General features: G+C 46.3%; 1 protein-coding gene across 1 annotated transcript in view; it reads right to left on the reverse strand.

Moving 5' to 3' along the window:
• Positions 1–3,389: 3,389 nt before the first annotated feature.
• Positions 3,390–15,217, reverse strand: part of LOC112561552 (LIM/homeobox protein Lhx5-like) — a 106,298-nt gene continuing 94,470 nt past the window's right edge. Inside the window, exon 6 of the mRNA XM_025234111.1 lies at positions 3,390–6,767. Coding sequence (XP_025089896.1) covers positions 6,565–6,767 — 203 coding nt within the window. The 3' untranslated portion in view covers positions 3,390–6,564. The remainder of the gene's footprint in view (positions 6,768–15,217) is intronic.

The raw sequence follows: 15,217 nt of genomic DNA on the forward strand, positions 1-15,217 counted from the left end.
TTGTCGCTACATATATTTCAGCATATACACAGCTCAAGATGCACAGAGAAGATTTGTAATACAGTGATACCTCGGTTCTCGAACATAATTCGTTCCGGGAGGACGGTCGAGAACCAAATTGTTCGAGAACCGAAGCAATGAAACCCAAAGGAAATAATGGAAACTGGATTAATTCGTTCCAAGCCCCAGAAAATGCCTATTTACTGGCCTAATTTGTATATAATATGTAGAAAAACATGAGTCTCAACAAGAAATAAGAAATAAAAATTTATTAAAACAAAAACAAAAAAAAAAAAAAAACAAAAATGTACAGTACAGTAAATTGTGTTTCATTTACTGTACCTGTGTTTCATTTACTGTACCTGTACCAAACTTTATGGCAGGAGGGAATGAATGTGGAGGGAGGAGGGAAGGGGGATGGTTATTGTCACTGATGACGCAAGCAAGGCGCGCTGGGCCGAATGAACGCCATTCGGCTCAACTCGGCTCAACTCGGACGTTCGGATGTTCGAGTTCCAAATATTTGTTCGGATTCCAAGACAAAATTTTCTCGAATTTCCTGGTCGAATACCGATTTGGTCGAAAGTCAAGGCGTTCGAGAACCGAGGTATCACTGTATTATTGAAAGCTTCAAATTTTGAAAAGGCCAGGAGTTTGAAAAATTGTCCTGGGGCCGCATTCATGAAACGAGGGGAAGTCGTTGACCTGATGAAATCAAGGGAAAGTGTTTGTTTCCAAATTTATAAAGAGGCGTCCAGACTGTGCTGATGTTGGTTTGTCTCTTGGCCCTGAGCTATAAAGCGGTGGGAGAGAATCTCTGGTGTAAAGTAACATTAAAGGAATATGGAAAGAGGTATGTCCTCGAGCTGCACATTCTGCCCATTGGTAACGACTTACCCTGGATGTATAAGGCTCCTGGGACCTAATTTGTGAACCAGTATAAGTTGTTTTGTTTTCCTTTGTTTGCTTGTTTTTTTGTTTTTTTTTACAGATACCGAAGTTATTGAAATCTGAGGTTACAGAACGCAGTGCATGGACTCTGATATCAGTCCAGGATACAGATCATCTATTTTTCAATCTGGCAAATCCTAGCGACTATTCATGCTAGAGATGTACCATGGGAAGCGTGTCCGGTATAACTAACACCGAAAAAAAAAGTTTGTCTATAGGCTAGTTGTCTCCACAATGAGGAATCAATCACGAACCTAGCAAAAATAAAGACAAAACAAAAAGAGGAAATGGCTTCAGGGCGCTCCTTATTGCTGTCTTTGTTACAGAATAGAGATCTTGTATTGTGTGAGCGTGTTTGTTTGCTGTGTGTGTGTGTTTGTGAGTGCGCACTATGCATGCAAGAATGGATATGATCAAATGTTTAAATGTTTTAAGCTGCATGGTAAGTTTTAGTTCGTTTATTCCTTGTTACTCCTCGAGGAGCATAGGGCCCAACAACACCTCGGCAGCGGACCCTGTATAAGGCAGCGCCCTTTGTGGGGCCCATGTGGCCCGATGTCCTTTGCCTCGCTTTCTACTCTTCTTGTCCACGTCTGCTTTGGTCTCCAAACTCTCCTCTTCCCCTAAGGCCTAAGGGTTCCAGTCAAATATGGTAAGGACATCACAATAATGACATCATACCATCCTTAGATGCAGTCACTTGTTTTCCTCTGTTGGTGTGGAAGTTCAAACTCCAAAATTCTTAAACGTCTCGTTTTTTTTTTTTTTTTTTTTGGCAGTTCATCTTGTGATTCTTGTCGATATCTACATTTAACACTACACTAGCTATGCTTTGCTAAGACATTCATCCACAGGTTATACATTTCTTGGCTTACCTGCTTAGAGTCTTAATGTACAACAGTTCTTTTTGTTGTTTGTTTGTACGTCTGTTGCAATTACCCTCAGATACACCAAACGTTCAAGTTTTGGTTTCTACAAATTAATTTTTTTTACCTTGCAGACATAATAAAATATCAATCATTAGAAGCCTACCTTTATTTTATGTTATGACAGATGGCATGCTATATTATTTTGCATTTTTCTCCCTCTTCCCTATATACAGATTATTAAGAACATTTGTTGATACACCACCCATGTAATCATTTGAAACGTTTATTATGCTAAAAGTATTGAGCTGTGTCTATGTTTTGAAAACTTATTTGATTGGCAGAGAAAGACTGCCTTTTGAAGTAAAATAATAAACATTTCATGGTTGTTACATTATTGCAATAAATCTTTGTAGAAAGGGAAATGATTCTCTGAACACTTGAAGCACAGTTGAGTTGTAAAATGATGTATCGTTAAATGTCTAGCATAGAAGCGGATCACCTTGTTTCGTTCACATCATGGGGAAGTCGCAGACCTGCTTCCTTCCCGTGAGCCTGCACTTTCCAGAAAAATTAACTTTTCGTCCTAGACGTAGGATTAGATTACTGCTTCATACATCTGAAGCCTGTGTCTGATGTGACTGAGAATGACTGTCACATGCTTCTCACGAATTTGTACTATCTGGTTTTGTGTTTGTGGTGTGCAGCTTGTGGCTGGTTTCCTTACATCCGGGTCTCCCAGTTCCCAGACTTCGCTTGTTTGAGAAGAAAATGCAACAAAATTTTAGAAGGGTAAGATATTTTAAAGGCTGTGTTATAGCTACGAGAAAAAAAGTTTTTACAAAGACTATAAACAAAGAAAGAGAATGTGTGTGGGAGAGAGAGAGAAAGAGTTGCATACACAAGGTAGCGGCCATCTTGCGCCCAGCGGGAGGCAGGCGGAGGGCGTGCACTACTTGACCCTGTGCGCTAGTCACGGCGACTACCTGCGCCGGCAAATTTGCTCAAGTGTGTCGCTAAGTCTGGACTTGTCACAAAAGCCACGGGACGTCCCCTCCTGGCCCCCCCTAGAGCGCCGAGCGGACAGGAGGATGCGGGGAGTGGGGAGTATAAGGGCATGATGGGAGGGGGAGGGACTGGCTGCTGGAGACACTCTTCAAAGGGGAGACAAGAGTGAAAGGGGAGACCACGAGGTGCAAAGGGATGGGCAGGCGCAGTCAGTGTGAAGCTTTGACGGCGACGCGGCCTGGATGGAGGTTAAAGATGAAAGAACCGCGGGTAGCTGCAGACCGTTGCTCGCCTGCTCTTCATGCACACCAACCACACGTGCACGACAGAGGAGCATGCGTGCGTCACTCGCTTAAAATAAAAAAAAGACCCTGAACTTAGTGTTTTATAATACCACGTGACTCGTAACCATCTCTTTTCATCAATTCACTTTTCTTTCTTTCTTTTATATTTTTTCTTTGCGAAAGCGCTCACACCCACGTCACACCCACGGGCAGGTATTTGCTCCTCAGCATCACTCGCGTTCGTCTCGCACGGGAAGACCACGAAAAAAAAGAGCTGGTGTTATCCATGTTTGTCATTTTATTTCTTTTTCATCAAAACAAAACATCTAGCACATCTTCACAACTACATAGAACACATCTTAAATAGTTACAGAGGGACGTACGACAGCCGTAGAGGACAGGTCTTCTTAATAAACTCTTTATTATTTTCATTTGTTTCTCTCTTTTTCTCTCGTCTGACCTTAAACGTAGTGACACCATATAGCCGCTAGGCTATTGCCTTGTTTTAAGGGGGAAAAAAAAAACAAAAACAAAAACAAAACACCACAGCAACTTACTAGAACAGACACTTCGGTTGGAATCATAAGTCACACAGCTGACCTCTTGGGATACGAACCTGTCGAATTACTGGATTTCGTTTTGATCTAATAACTTAAATCTGAAAAAATAAGGTTATGTTTTGTTTGGCAAATAATCTTTCTTTCTCTCACAGCTACACACACAAATTCTCACCATTTTTTTCATCCCTATAAACTTCTTTTATCTCCGCCTCGCTCTCACTCTCCTGACTGACCACACCACTCACACACTAACCCTACGTCTGCCTGAGGCCCACATCGACACTGAACTGGACATGAACGTGCTCCAGTGACGTCTCGGTCACGTTACATGTCAATATATATATTCTCAACATGAAGCACGTACAATGGGAGCGAACAAATGAACAAGAAATATATACATCGATGATTATGCATGCATTCTCTTGAGAAGAGAGGAGGAAAAACATAGCAATCAGTGATTGAACCTGAGAATGAAATAAAAAAGGAATTGGCAACGACCACTGTATGATCCACAGAATACTCTATCCAACTGGGACTGACATCGCGGTAAGAGGACAAAGGAACGGTCACTAAGGACGTCTGGTAACCATGGCAATCCATAAATCCAAGTAGTCAGGTTGATGTACCTCATAATTAGAAAACATGATAGAATAATTAATAATGGCATGCTAGACATTTCTTTTTGTTTTTCTTCTTCTAGGCAGTTGTCCAGCAAAAGGTTATCTGCTCTTGTTACGCTGACGCCATATCTACGCTGACGTCACACTTGTACACTGACGTCACAAGGACAGGGCTTCCCGTCGGCCCCGAAGGGAGAGAAGCAAGGGGCATGCTTTTGTTCAAAGACAGATTTGGAACACGCAGCTCATTCGAAGGACTAACAACAGCTGACAACATAAAAAATAATAAATAGATGAGCGAGTTGATAACCAGAGATCACATCAAACAGCCTGATCTCTAACCTTTGACCTCACCAAGTCGCACTTTAATTATGGTGTTTGTGTGATGAGCCTTCAAGTAACTCACACACACACACAGACATTCCATTCACCCAGCCCCGCTCAGACATGTATCACAATGATCAACTCATGAAAATGAATTGGAGATTAGGACGAACACGTCACAGAAAAATCGTTCCAAGACACCTACGTCACACACATCTTCCAGACGGAAGTAGGCAAGAGTGACCCACCCTGGGACAGAGGCTGGTGGCGCGGCCTGTATGCACACAGTAGAGCAGTGATATGTTATAATGGCCTTTTGCACACGTTCCTAACACTCCGGGTCACAGGTCACCCGTGACAAACGCGCTTCAGCGGCACGAACATCGAAGTGTGCACATCGATCTTAGCATCCATCATAACTTTCTTTTTTAAAAAATAATGCCTATTTTTTAACATTTCAGTCAGGTTTCCTCTACAAGAAATTACCAATTACCTTGTGGGACTGGTCTGCAAAACAGAAACAAAAGCAACGAGGCAAACTGTATTTACTGCATTTCAAAAGCATTTGTTTCTTGCGAGGAAAAAAGAAAAAGGAAACGGATGGAGGGAATAAAAGAACTGACAGTCGTGATTGGTTTTAGATACCAAACAGGGATGATTGCAAGGACGATAATCGTTACACATCAAAGACCGAAAGATCATCCCGCTCGAACCTGATATTGGGGTACGGGTACTCCACATCGTGTTTAGAGAAATCAAAACATATTTCCACCCACGATTGCTAATAATGTAACCTGTTGTGTCCCAGTAGCTCCACTCTGAAAAGGAATCAGCAAACCACATGTGACACGTGGACAGGTATTTTAGCTGATTGTCTGAGAAACAAAATATAAGAAGCTCTAAGGTAGAATGTGCGAGCACAAGCGGGGGCTGCGAGGTCACGTGACAAGCGATTGTCTGCCTGCCTGTCCTCTTCTTTATCCCCACGATTATTTTCAAACATTTTTTTTTTTGTCTTTTTACATTTTAAAGGCTATATATGCCCTTATATATATATAGCGCACAGAAATGACTTGGGCTGTAAACAGCTGCAGAGCAGAACGAATGAAGACACTATCAGATGCCCACAACAAATTAAAATACAGACACGTCACTTCCGCAGGAAAGTCATCGTTGCGGCGCGAGTAAAGCGTGGTAGTGCCACTTTAATCGTGTGAATGCAGATCCAGCAGGACACAACAGTCGACACTACAAAAGTTCAATGTCATCGGAAAGGTTCATATGACAGTTAATAAGTCAGGATATAAACCTAACACCTTGTCCATTGTTTTTAGCCTTGTCCCCGATCTCGGGTATTTTGCACAAGAGCGTCAGTTAAGAAAAGCGTTGCAGCAGCCGACAGACACGAAGCGAGAGTCAGACACTGTCGTCTTGTGGTTGGTTGGTTGTCTTCCCCAGGAACTTGTAGCATCCTTAATAATGTCCTTTATCTTTCATCACCACCTGCCTTTCACTGTTGTTCTTTCTTTGAAAAGAAAGTCTCGGCAGTCCCATAGCCTTGTCAAAGAGGATCGTAGTACACCGTCCCCACCTCCACATACACCCACTTCGCCGCCAAGGATTCGAACCTCGTGTTGTTGGCGTTCACGTCCGTGTCCATCATTCCTTCTGACGTCATCAAACACTGGGAACCCCCGGGGTAGGTAGATACACTGATGTTGACGATCGAACAGATGAGAATGGAGGGGACAGGGTTTGTAACTACCTGACAAACATCCCGGAGTCGTCGAACGTTCTCGATGCCGTCACATAAATCTGTCCTCAGTGACCCTCGAACGGCGAGCCAGTCCTCTTCTTCCTTCTTCTTCCCCGCTTCCCACCTCCCCACAACCAACCGCTAGTGCTGATGAAGCTGCTGCTGCTGCAGGTACTGACGCTCTTGGGCTAACCGTCACCACACCTCGGAGGCCATTTCCTGAGAGTGGTGGTGCGGGTGGCCGCTGGCTGCGAGCGACTGAGAGAATTGCGCCAGTCCGAGCGACCGTGCCACCCCGAACGGTCCGTCGTGAGCCGACATCGGCGGCAAGGGCTCCGGGGTAGACGAGGGAGGCAAAGGGAGATCACCCGCCAGGAAATGATGCTCCGGACCCAGACCTGCAACGACAGAAGAAAGACAATATTAAGCAGTGGTTACAAGAATGTTTGTTACAATATTACAAAACATTTCGCTTCATTTCAAGATTTACAAAGTATATTACTACGCAGATTACAGCTCTTCAGAAGGTAAATAGCATCTTTGCTGAAAATGTGTCTGGTGATGTGCATGTAGACAAACGCTGCTTACATATCTAGCGCGGCATCTTCTTTGAGATTTTATAATTATTATCAACACAAACAATTCACCAAACTTTTCTACAAATTTCTCCCGATTCATATTTCTACAGCTGCATTCATTAATGGACTTTCGGCTCACGACCTCGACAGACCACAGCACACAGTCCCACCCCACGCCCACCTGGCAAAGGTAGGAAGGGACTAACAATGCCTGTCACACTCCAAGAAGGGAGGTAACAACAATGTTCGCACGGCGTGACATGGGCCAAGCACCCGCGCATGATCTTGACAGGAGGAAGACTTCGAGCTGGTTGTGGAGGATCACGATGGTGGTGGTGTTGTTTTAGGGGTGGGTGGGATCGGCTGTGAACCGTGAACAACGCACCAGTCGCCGGTCTCGTGACCACGTGACCAGGTGGTGTATAGCTTTACACAAAGCACGTGTATCGTTGTACCAGGGGCGAGGTTGTCGCTGGTCCACACGTGTGTGCCAGGCCCGTGGTAAGCGGATATCTGCGACTACGTGATAGCGGTGCGAAGCCCTCTACGTGATCAGGGGCCGGTCGAGGACACAACTGAACGAAAACGAGCGGCAGGAGAATCGTAAATCAAACCGTCGTCACAGCTTAGGTTAGGGTCACGGGTCAGAGGTTAATCGTGGGGGTCTCAGCTGCGAAAGTGCGATACGGTTGATGGCGACCCGGAGAGTCAAGGCAAGCGGATGGTCAGGTTGAACAAACTGTTTTCACACGCACACACACTCCCCTCCTTTTTTCCTAGGTTGGGGGCAGGACAGCGACAATAATAATAAAAACCAACGACGACTTGTTTTCATTCTTTTTTTCATTGTGTCTGGAAAACGTGGGGCAAAATCCATTTTCTCAGCAGCCTAATAATCATGGTAGATGTTATGACACAATAGTGTCACGAAATGTATAACGAACCCGTCTGAAGAAGCCCAGAATAAACCCACCCAGTGGCTCAGTGGTTCAGATCTTGTCTCACGACTCTCTGTAAGGTACCCGACCTGACCGCAGTTAAAGGAGAAGTACACACAAGATAAGGTTCTAAGCAATGAAAGCGACACAAAAATGCGGAGACCTCATGACATCACCACAGTTTTCACATAGAATCTTCGACGACCTTTCGGCTGCCTTAAAGAAAGTGAAAAAGAAGACGAGAAAATACAATATGAGTTTCGGGAAATATAGCAGCAAAGGCGACAATTATTCAGGTGATGCTGGTGGCATTTTTTACCCATCCCTTTAATCATGCAACGTATATTGGGGTTGGGGAATTAAGAAAAAAAAATTATACAGAGAAATGTGGAAACAATCAGCATCTCGAGGTTTGAGGTTGGTGGGCTGCCGAGCAAACATCATTCTGAGGCAAGAGGAATAAACTTTTGGACGAGCAAGCAGCATGAAGACTTTGGTAAAGGTTGTCGTCCATGATCAGGTCTCCCAACCTTCCTTCCAACCCTACTGTCACACGTACGTACACACAGACAGAGCATGTGAGCATGCACATGCAAGCCATCGGCACATTTCACGTGCCCGCCGCCCCTGGTTCTTGTCTGGGCTCATCTTGACATGCCAGTCTGCGAGCTCCAAACAAACGAGTTTTCGCCGCATTTTGTTCGTTCCTGCCTGCAACCGCTGGTCGCCATTCATCACCCCGTCCCCCTCTCTTCCTACCCCCTACCCCCGGACGTTACCAGCGTGCTGACGGGAACTCTGGGGTAGAAGCCGGGGCAAGTTTTTCGCCGACCAGAATCGAGCATAAACAAGAGTGGGTAGACAGTCAGAGACATGTTGCGACGTTGCTGTGCCGCGCCTTGTGTTGCGGAGCTAATTGTACCAAGATGTATCGCTCGCCTCTACTTGCAATGGGCTGGAAAGCCGGCACATACATTTGTACTGTGTGATTTCCAGCCAGCCATAAGGAGGCGGAGGCAGGGAAAAGAAGAAGAGAGAGGAAAAAAACAGCCTCGCTGTGGAATCGGTTGCGAACACTACGCCGCCAACCAGACCTTCCTTCTTCTTTACCTCCTTAACGATCGCGGATGCCCGGGTAGTTCTAACCGCTGGCTATGTATTCGCGAATATCTTATCCTACATGAGTGAGTGATCTAAACAGCGAGTGACAAAATGACTGTGGACTCCATGAAAGTACTCCACTCTCCCCTGTTTCGTTCAACAGGACCTCACACTTTCTTTACTCCATCATAACCGCCGTCTTAGAGATCTCTCGTAATCCAATTCACCCCTCCCCAACAATGGTGACATAACCTTACTCCCCCATTCCCCACACACACCTCCCCACACCTTCCCAAATCTGCGGCTGGCTGTTGTTGCGTGCAGTTGCCCCAGCTCCCGCAGTCGGGATACCAACCACGCGCACCACGCATATTGGAGTGGATGGGCTGACAGACGGGAAAGCTTGTTTGGAGAGCAAAAACTGTGGGGGACTACAGCAGCTAATTCGGACCTGTCACGGCTGGTTTTTGCTGATCAAAAGACAGACCACGCGGCATAGCGGGGAGCGCAGACCATCACTCAAGCGTGTCGGTGACGACTACCTTTTATCTCCCCCTCTCTCCTTCGCTCGCTCGTTCAAGACAGTGCATTCTACTCCTTTACCCTGCGTCTCGGCATCTGCTCCTGAAGCATATTCCAACCAACCCTTCATTATCACCCTTTCCCAATCGTTTAATTAAGCTTTTCTCTTGTGCTAGTGGTGCAGCCTCCGAAATATCAACCTTCCTCACCCAACTACGCGTTCATTACACACATCAAAGGATCGAAACGGTATCCAGTAGCACGTCTAGAAAAAAAAGTATATTAAAAACTGCCTTAAAAATGTAGAATAATAATTAAAAAAAATAAACGAAAAGATTGTTTTAGAACACACCTAGCTGCAAGAATCTCATCACGTGCCTGTGAGGCAGGTCGCCAGAACGTGTCTAAAACAGAACGGTACAAACGGTTCTGATTAAACAGGAACTTGTTTTTCTTACCGCTTTGTATGACTTGACATTTGATTCACGCGAGTTTACATTGATTTTAGTAGTCTGCAAAAACAAACAAAAGTCCACCTTTGTGCGCGCGCATCGCTGTCTGCGGTACGTCGCAATCACGTTGCCGGCACGGACCCAGTTTGCGCGTGCACTGGAGCGCCGCCTAACGGCCCCGAGCAGCGTCAGGAGCAGGTAACTCAACACTGCGCGACCCAAACAGAAACTTTGACGGCACTCGAAGATAATCTCGCTCGCTAAAACCGAAATCAAGTCACACTTGGCCAGCAAACGGTCAACAGACGATGACATGTCGTTTGCATAACAAACGAGTGGCAAACGCCAGGCGGAGGCCGAGAGGTGATACGCCGGAAGTGAAAGGCGGATCTCTCACTGTTGGATCAATACGCCAAAGTAACCTGCCGTAGTTGGTTTGGGGGGTGAGGGGAAGGGATGGATGATGATGATGACGAGGTAGAAGCAGTATAGCGAGATCGTTCTCGATGTCAACAGGCCAAACTGAATCACCCAACACGAGGTCTTCCATTGTGGATGGGGTGGTGGTGGTGGTAGTGGAGGAGGAGGGTTGAGGGGGCTGAGGGAACAAAGAACCGTTGGGATGGTTTGAAAGAAAAGCGCAAGCGGTTATCGCGAGGAGAATGTGGCTGCACTATATCGCCGGGATTTTTCCAATCACAGTCCGACTCTGCTAGCGGCAAGACGTCCATCGCAGAGGCTCCGCGGGCGGAGGATTATGGGACGTCACGGACCAGAAAGTCCGGCGGTGTTTAATCTGACGATTAGAGTGTTTTGGGGAGACACGAACCATTTGCATATGTCTATTGACAAAGGTCAGGTTCGGTGTGCCAATACATCGCACGCGCCGCTTGAAAAGCACCGGTGCCGCGCTCTTCCGGCCCACGTCACGTCTCGCGCACAGGTCTCTTTTTATTAAAGAATCCCGGGTATCAGTTATTTGCCTTTCGGGGTGTCTGATTAGGACGAGTGCAAAATGACTGTTTCTTGCAGAAACAATGGCCTCGTAGTACAGCTTTTGTCTTTGACAGAACTGGCAGTCAGCATCCCCTCTCACCTCCGTTCCTCCTCCCAGTTGCAAAGGGGTTAGTACTATAACAACAGGGTTAATGTGCTAACACGATGACGTCAGTCTGAGTTCCTGAAATTACGGTTCCAGTGCATTGTTATGTTAGAACCCGGAAAATAGTCTACATTTTCATTTACCTCGGTTATGAGCGAAAATCAAACAACAGACCGACCGACACAGCCACTGAATAAAACATTAAAATTAAAGAAAGAACGAATTAGTAATTTAATTGGCTAAGGTCATTTTTAATTTTAAACTTTCACGCATGGCTTTGTAACAAAAAGTTTTATGCAAGTCACACACGCAGTCACGGCCATTACAAAGCTTAGTCAGGCAAGCTGATGTTTAACATTGTCATGTTCAATATGTGTGACCTGAATATTGGAATTAACACCATATTCTGATCGGGTGCTTTGATTTTATTCAAGAACATGAATCTTGAGAGAACAAAAAATGCTTTGACATGCTGAGGCATAAAGCTTCAGATGTTGTTCATCTTTTATTTGAAACCGACTTGAAGACTCAGTGTGTTGAATGTTTGAGAGGGACCGACAGTCGGGTAATTGTCACTGTGAGAAAGCGAGAGGAAATGTGCAGCAACAGGCTTGACGACCAGTGCAGCATCCACAGACGGTTCAGTCTAGCGTGTGACGTACATCATCAACCCTTCTGTAATGCGGGTGGGGAAAGGGGGTAAATTGCCGCAGGCCCATCCCCAGAATGAAGGCGATCCGTTCTCAGGGCTCCGCTCTGTAAGGAAATGCCGTGAAATATCAAACTGCGAAACAGTCTCGGCAAGAAAATATCCAAATCCGCTATGTCCACATGCGAGGCGATTACAGGGCGATCTGTGGTCCTTGCCGCGTCCTCATCCAGCCTGATGCTTGCCCTCCGTCCCTTTTCATTCTCCTCCTCCCACCCGCTGTCTTTAGGAACCTGGCCTGCTATGCCTTCCGTATAGTCCCCCCAGCCCAACCTCCCAAATGGTTCGCTTCCCTAACGCCCCGATCGATAGAACAGAGAGCAGAGATCAAACCGATCAGTTTGCAGATGGCTAAATCGCACGGGCAGCGATCAGATTGTGTTCAGAATCCGACGAAAATTAAACTTGCCAATGGCAGCAGCATCCAAAACCCTTGTCCCTTTGCCGTGTCCTCGGGGGAGCTGGACTCTCGCAGGCATTCGGTGACGGAGTTCGCGCATGCGCAACTCTAAATCAAAGCCAGTGGAGGATCTTTTGTTGTCCCGTGCATCCGCTTCCCTCCACCTCCACTCCCCTCCCGCGCCTTAGCCCTATCACCAAGCCCTGAGGCGATTTCGCAACCGACCTTCGAAAGGCTTTGGTAGTGCATAGCCGCCCTCCCCTACTCCTCCCGCGCCAGGAGGGCGTGGCTAGGGCCTGGCGCGATGGTGGGGCCACAGGCTTAGCCTGCTCGCGGCTTGGGTTTACGGCGCACAATCTGCTGTCCATGTCTGGAACTATCTGCAATCTGCCATGGTAAATATGTGCTGGGATTCTAATGGTAATAGCATAGCACGCAGCCTTTAGCCTCACGTCATCGGATCCTGCTATTGACCTCTCTCTGTTTAACTTGTTCTCTCCCCTTCCGAACCAGCTATCGTTTACCTCCCTTCCACCCTCACCCCACCCCCCGACAACACACACTCACCTCCGACATAAAGGTTTTTCAGGCGCTTCGAATCCAAAGCGGAAACTCATAGGGCAAAACTAGAACCTCATTAAAGCGAATGTTGTTTTGATGGAACTGGGCACTGTCAATGCTAAATTTCACAAAAGATTCACACAATGCCCTATAATGGATTTGAGTTTGGCTTCATTTGCTCAGAAGAATTGTTTCATTACACGCAGAAAGATTTTGGGTCTAGCGCCATCAAATCGCGCCAGATATGGACAGTGCGCACTCTGGGAATTAATAAAAGTTTAGGGACAATCCATTTGTTGACAGGGATCTTCACTTTTAAATGAAAGACAAGCGGCGGCCGAGGCTTCTCCGAGCTCAGTGTTTCAGAAACCCTTGTGAACGCTTCCGTTGTCTCACAGGTTGCAGACGACCGAGTGCGTTGTCTGCTGATGGTCATCGCTGGGAGCCTGGCGACAACTAATTACTAGGGGAGGAGGAGATAGCATCCTTTGATCTGTTATGTACTCTACAGGTAGGCACACCTGTACTAACTTCCCATGAAATGGATGAAAATGAAGTACTTCAGTCGTCTGAATAGTTAACTTTGACTACTTTTTCGTCGACAAACAGTACCACAAGTCAACAGCTTTTCGCTGGAGTTCTTACCAAACAGTCCACAAATATCAGGATATGTTGTCGGTTAAAAAGGTGGCTGTTTGCGATGTAAGTTGCTCACTGGAACGGTCTACCCTGGGTGCTTGGAATACCTCACGGACCAACCTAATGATAGGCGGGGTCCTTCAATACAGCAACATACAACCGTGACGATGACAGCCCTTCTCCAAGACCAGGGTCGTCCAGCTGACATCTACACGTTATAGTGTTGTGATTTGAGCTGGCTGCAGTAAATACCTATTTAAAAATTCTTATCTTTAATGTTTTACTCAGAAAACCCACAGTCAGGTTATTCTTTTGTTGTTTGCCGGGCACAGGCCTCTGGGTTTGTTTTTTTGGGTTTTTTTTTTCAACTGTCCATCACTTGCCTCTCAGATCCTTTCGTCTATTTACCTTTGTTTAGCCGTTGGCAACCGTTTCACGCCAGCAAACGCGGAAGCTGTGAACTTTTTTGTCACAGGATATACGTCATGCGAGAGAAAGAATGAGATGAGGGCCGTACGCCCACGTCCCATCATGCCTCAGTGACAAGGCTGACGTAGCAGTGTTTTGACTGCCGTCGAGCGCGTCTGCCATCCCCGTGTCTGGCATTCCATTCGAGTGACTGGTATTTCAGTCGTGACCCTAGCATTCCCCTCCGCTGACCCATTAACATTCTGGGCAGTCCTCCGCTGGACAGAGTGGTGTCTGCTTAACGACCTCAACGACTATAATCATCCTCTGACACAGCGACTGCTGCCTTTGAAGCGGAAAAGCGATGTCCGTTATAACAATGTATAGAATGACGATGGATCCCCCATAATTACACTTTAAAAATTGCTTTAAATAAATGAGGAAGTGTATATCAAACTAAAAGCCACCAATTCGTGGTCAGTTAAAAGTAACTTATCTGGATTATTGCGATCGAGCAAGGTGCCTACAAATAAATGGTCGTCTAAGCTGCTTCCGGGGACACTGCAAAACGAAATGATCTGACAGCACTGCAGCTGTTAAGCTTAGTTCTAATTGCAGTTCTCGTTGTGAAGACAAAGAATACACGAAAATGCTTTTTAAACAGTAAAGGTGGGATCTCTCTGTCGCCAGAAGCAAACAATGGCAACAATAAAGCTGACATGTCATGTTGACTGGATGTCCCCTGGACATAAAACCTGTGATCCAGTGACAGCCAGTCCTGGACATTCGACTTCTTAGAATACTCGATCGGTTTGTTGCGAATGGTCAACTGTGACAAGTGTGGTCAGTTGTGTGATTCGTGGAAAATACGTTACAGTGATGTCAGAGTGATGTGACTGTGACTACCGAACCAACCATGAGACAAAACACTGGATATAGTCGACATCCGACATTTAGTCACTTGATCTTTAACTCAATACCGATTCACATTAAATACCCTGGGTGTGCTGATAATCAATATTCGTCGTGAGGTCAAACTAACGCTGTCACTTTTTTGCTCAAGTTTTCGGACTGATTTTGTCATTATCCGACTGAGCCATCGCCATGTTCGAGAACCATATCCCGCATCGACATCACTAACTCCGAAGCTTCCTACAAGACACGAACCGTCCCAGGGGACGCCACCGTTCTCAGCCTGCTGGATGCGAGTGACCTTTCACAGTCCCGCCCCTGACGATGTCCTTGGAGGCTTCCGTGACGAAGCTGCTCTTCCTGAAGCCAGGGAAGAAAGATGGCCGCTAGGTGCGACTCTCGCGGGACGGTGTGTGCCGAGCCAGGGCAACATGAGCGCGGGGAGTTCACATGCTGTGACGAGAGTTCGCGTGACTTGAAGGCGGCGAGTAACGAAAGGTAACGAAGGGCGCCCCCCTTCTACTCT

This window comes from Pomacea canaliculata, linkage group LG4 (genome assembly GCF_003073045.1).
Source record: "Pomacea canaliculata isolate SZHN2017 linkage group LG4, ASM307304v1, whole genome shotgun sequence".
NCBI classification, from domain to species: Eukaryota; Metazoa; Mollusca; class Gastropoda; order Architaenioglossa; family Ampullariidae; genus Pomacea; species Pomacea canaliculata.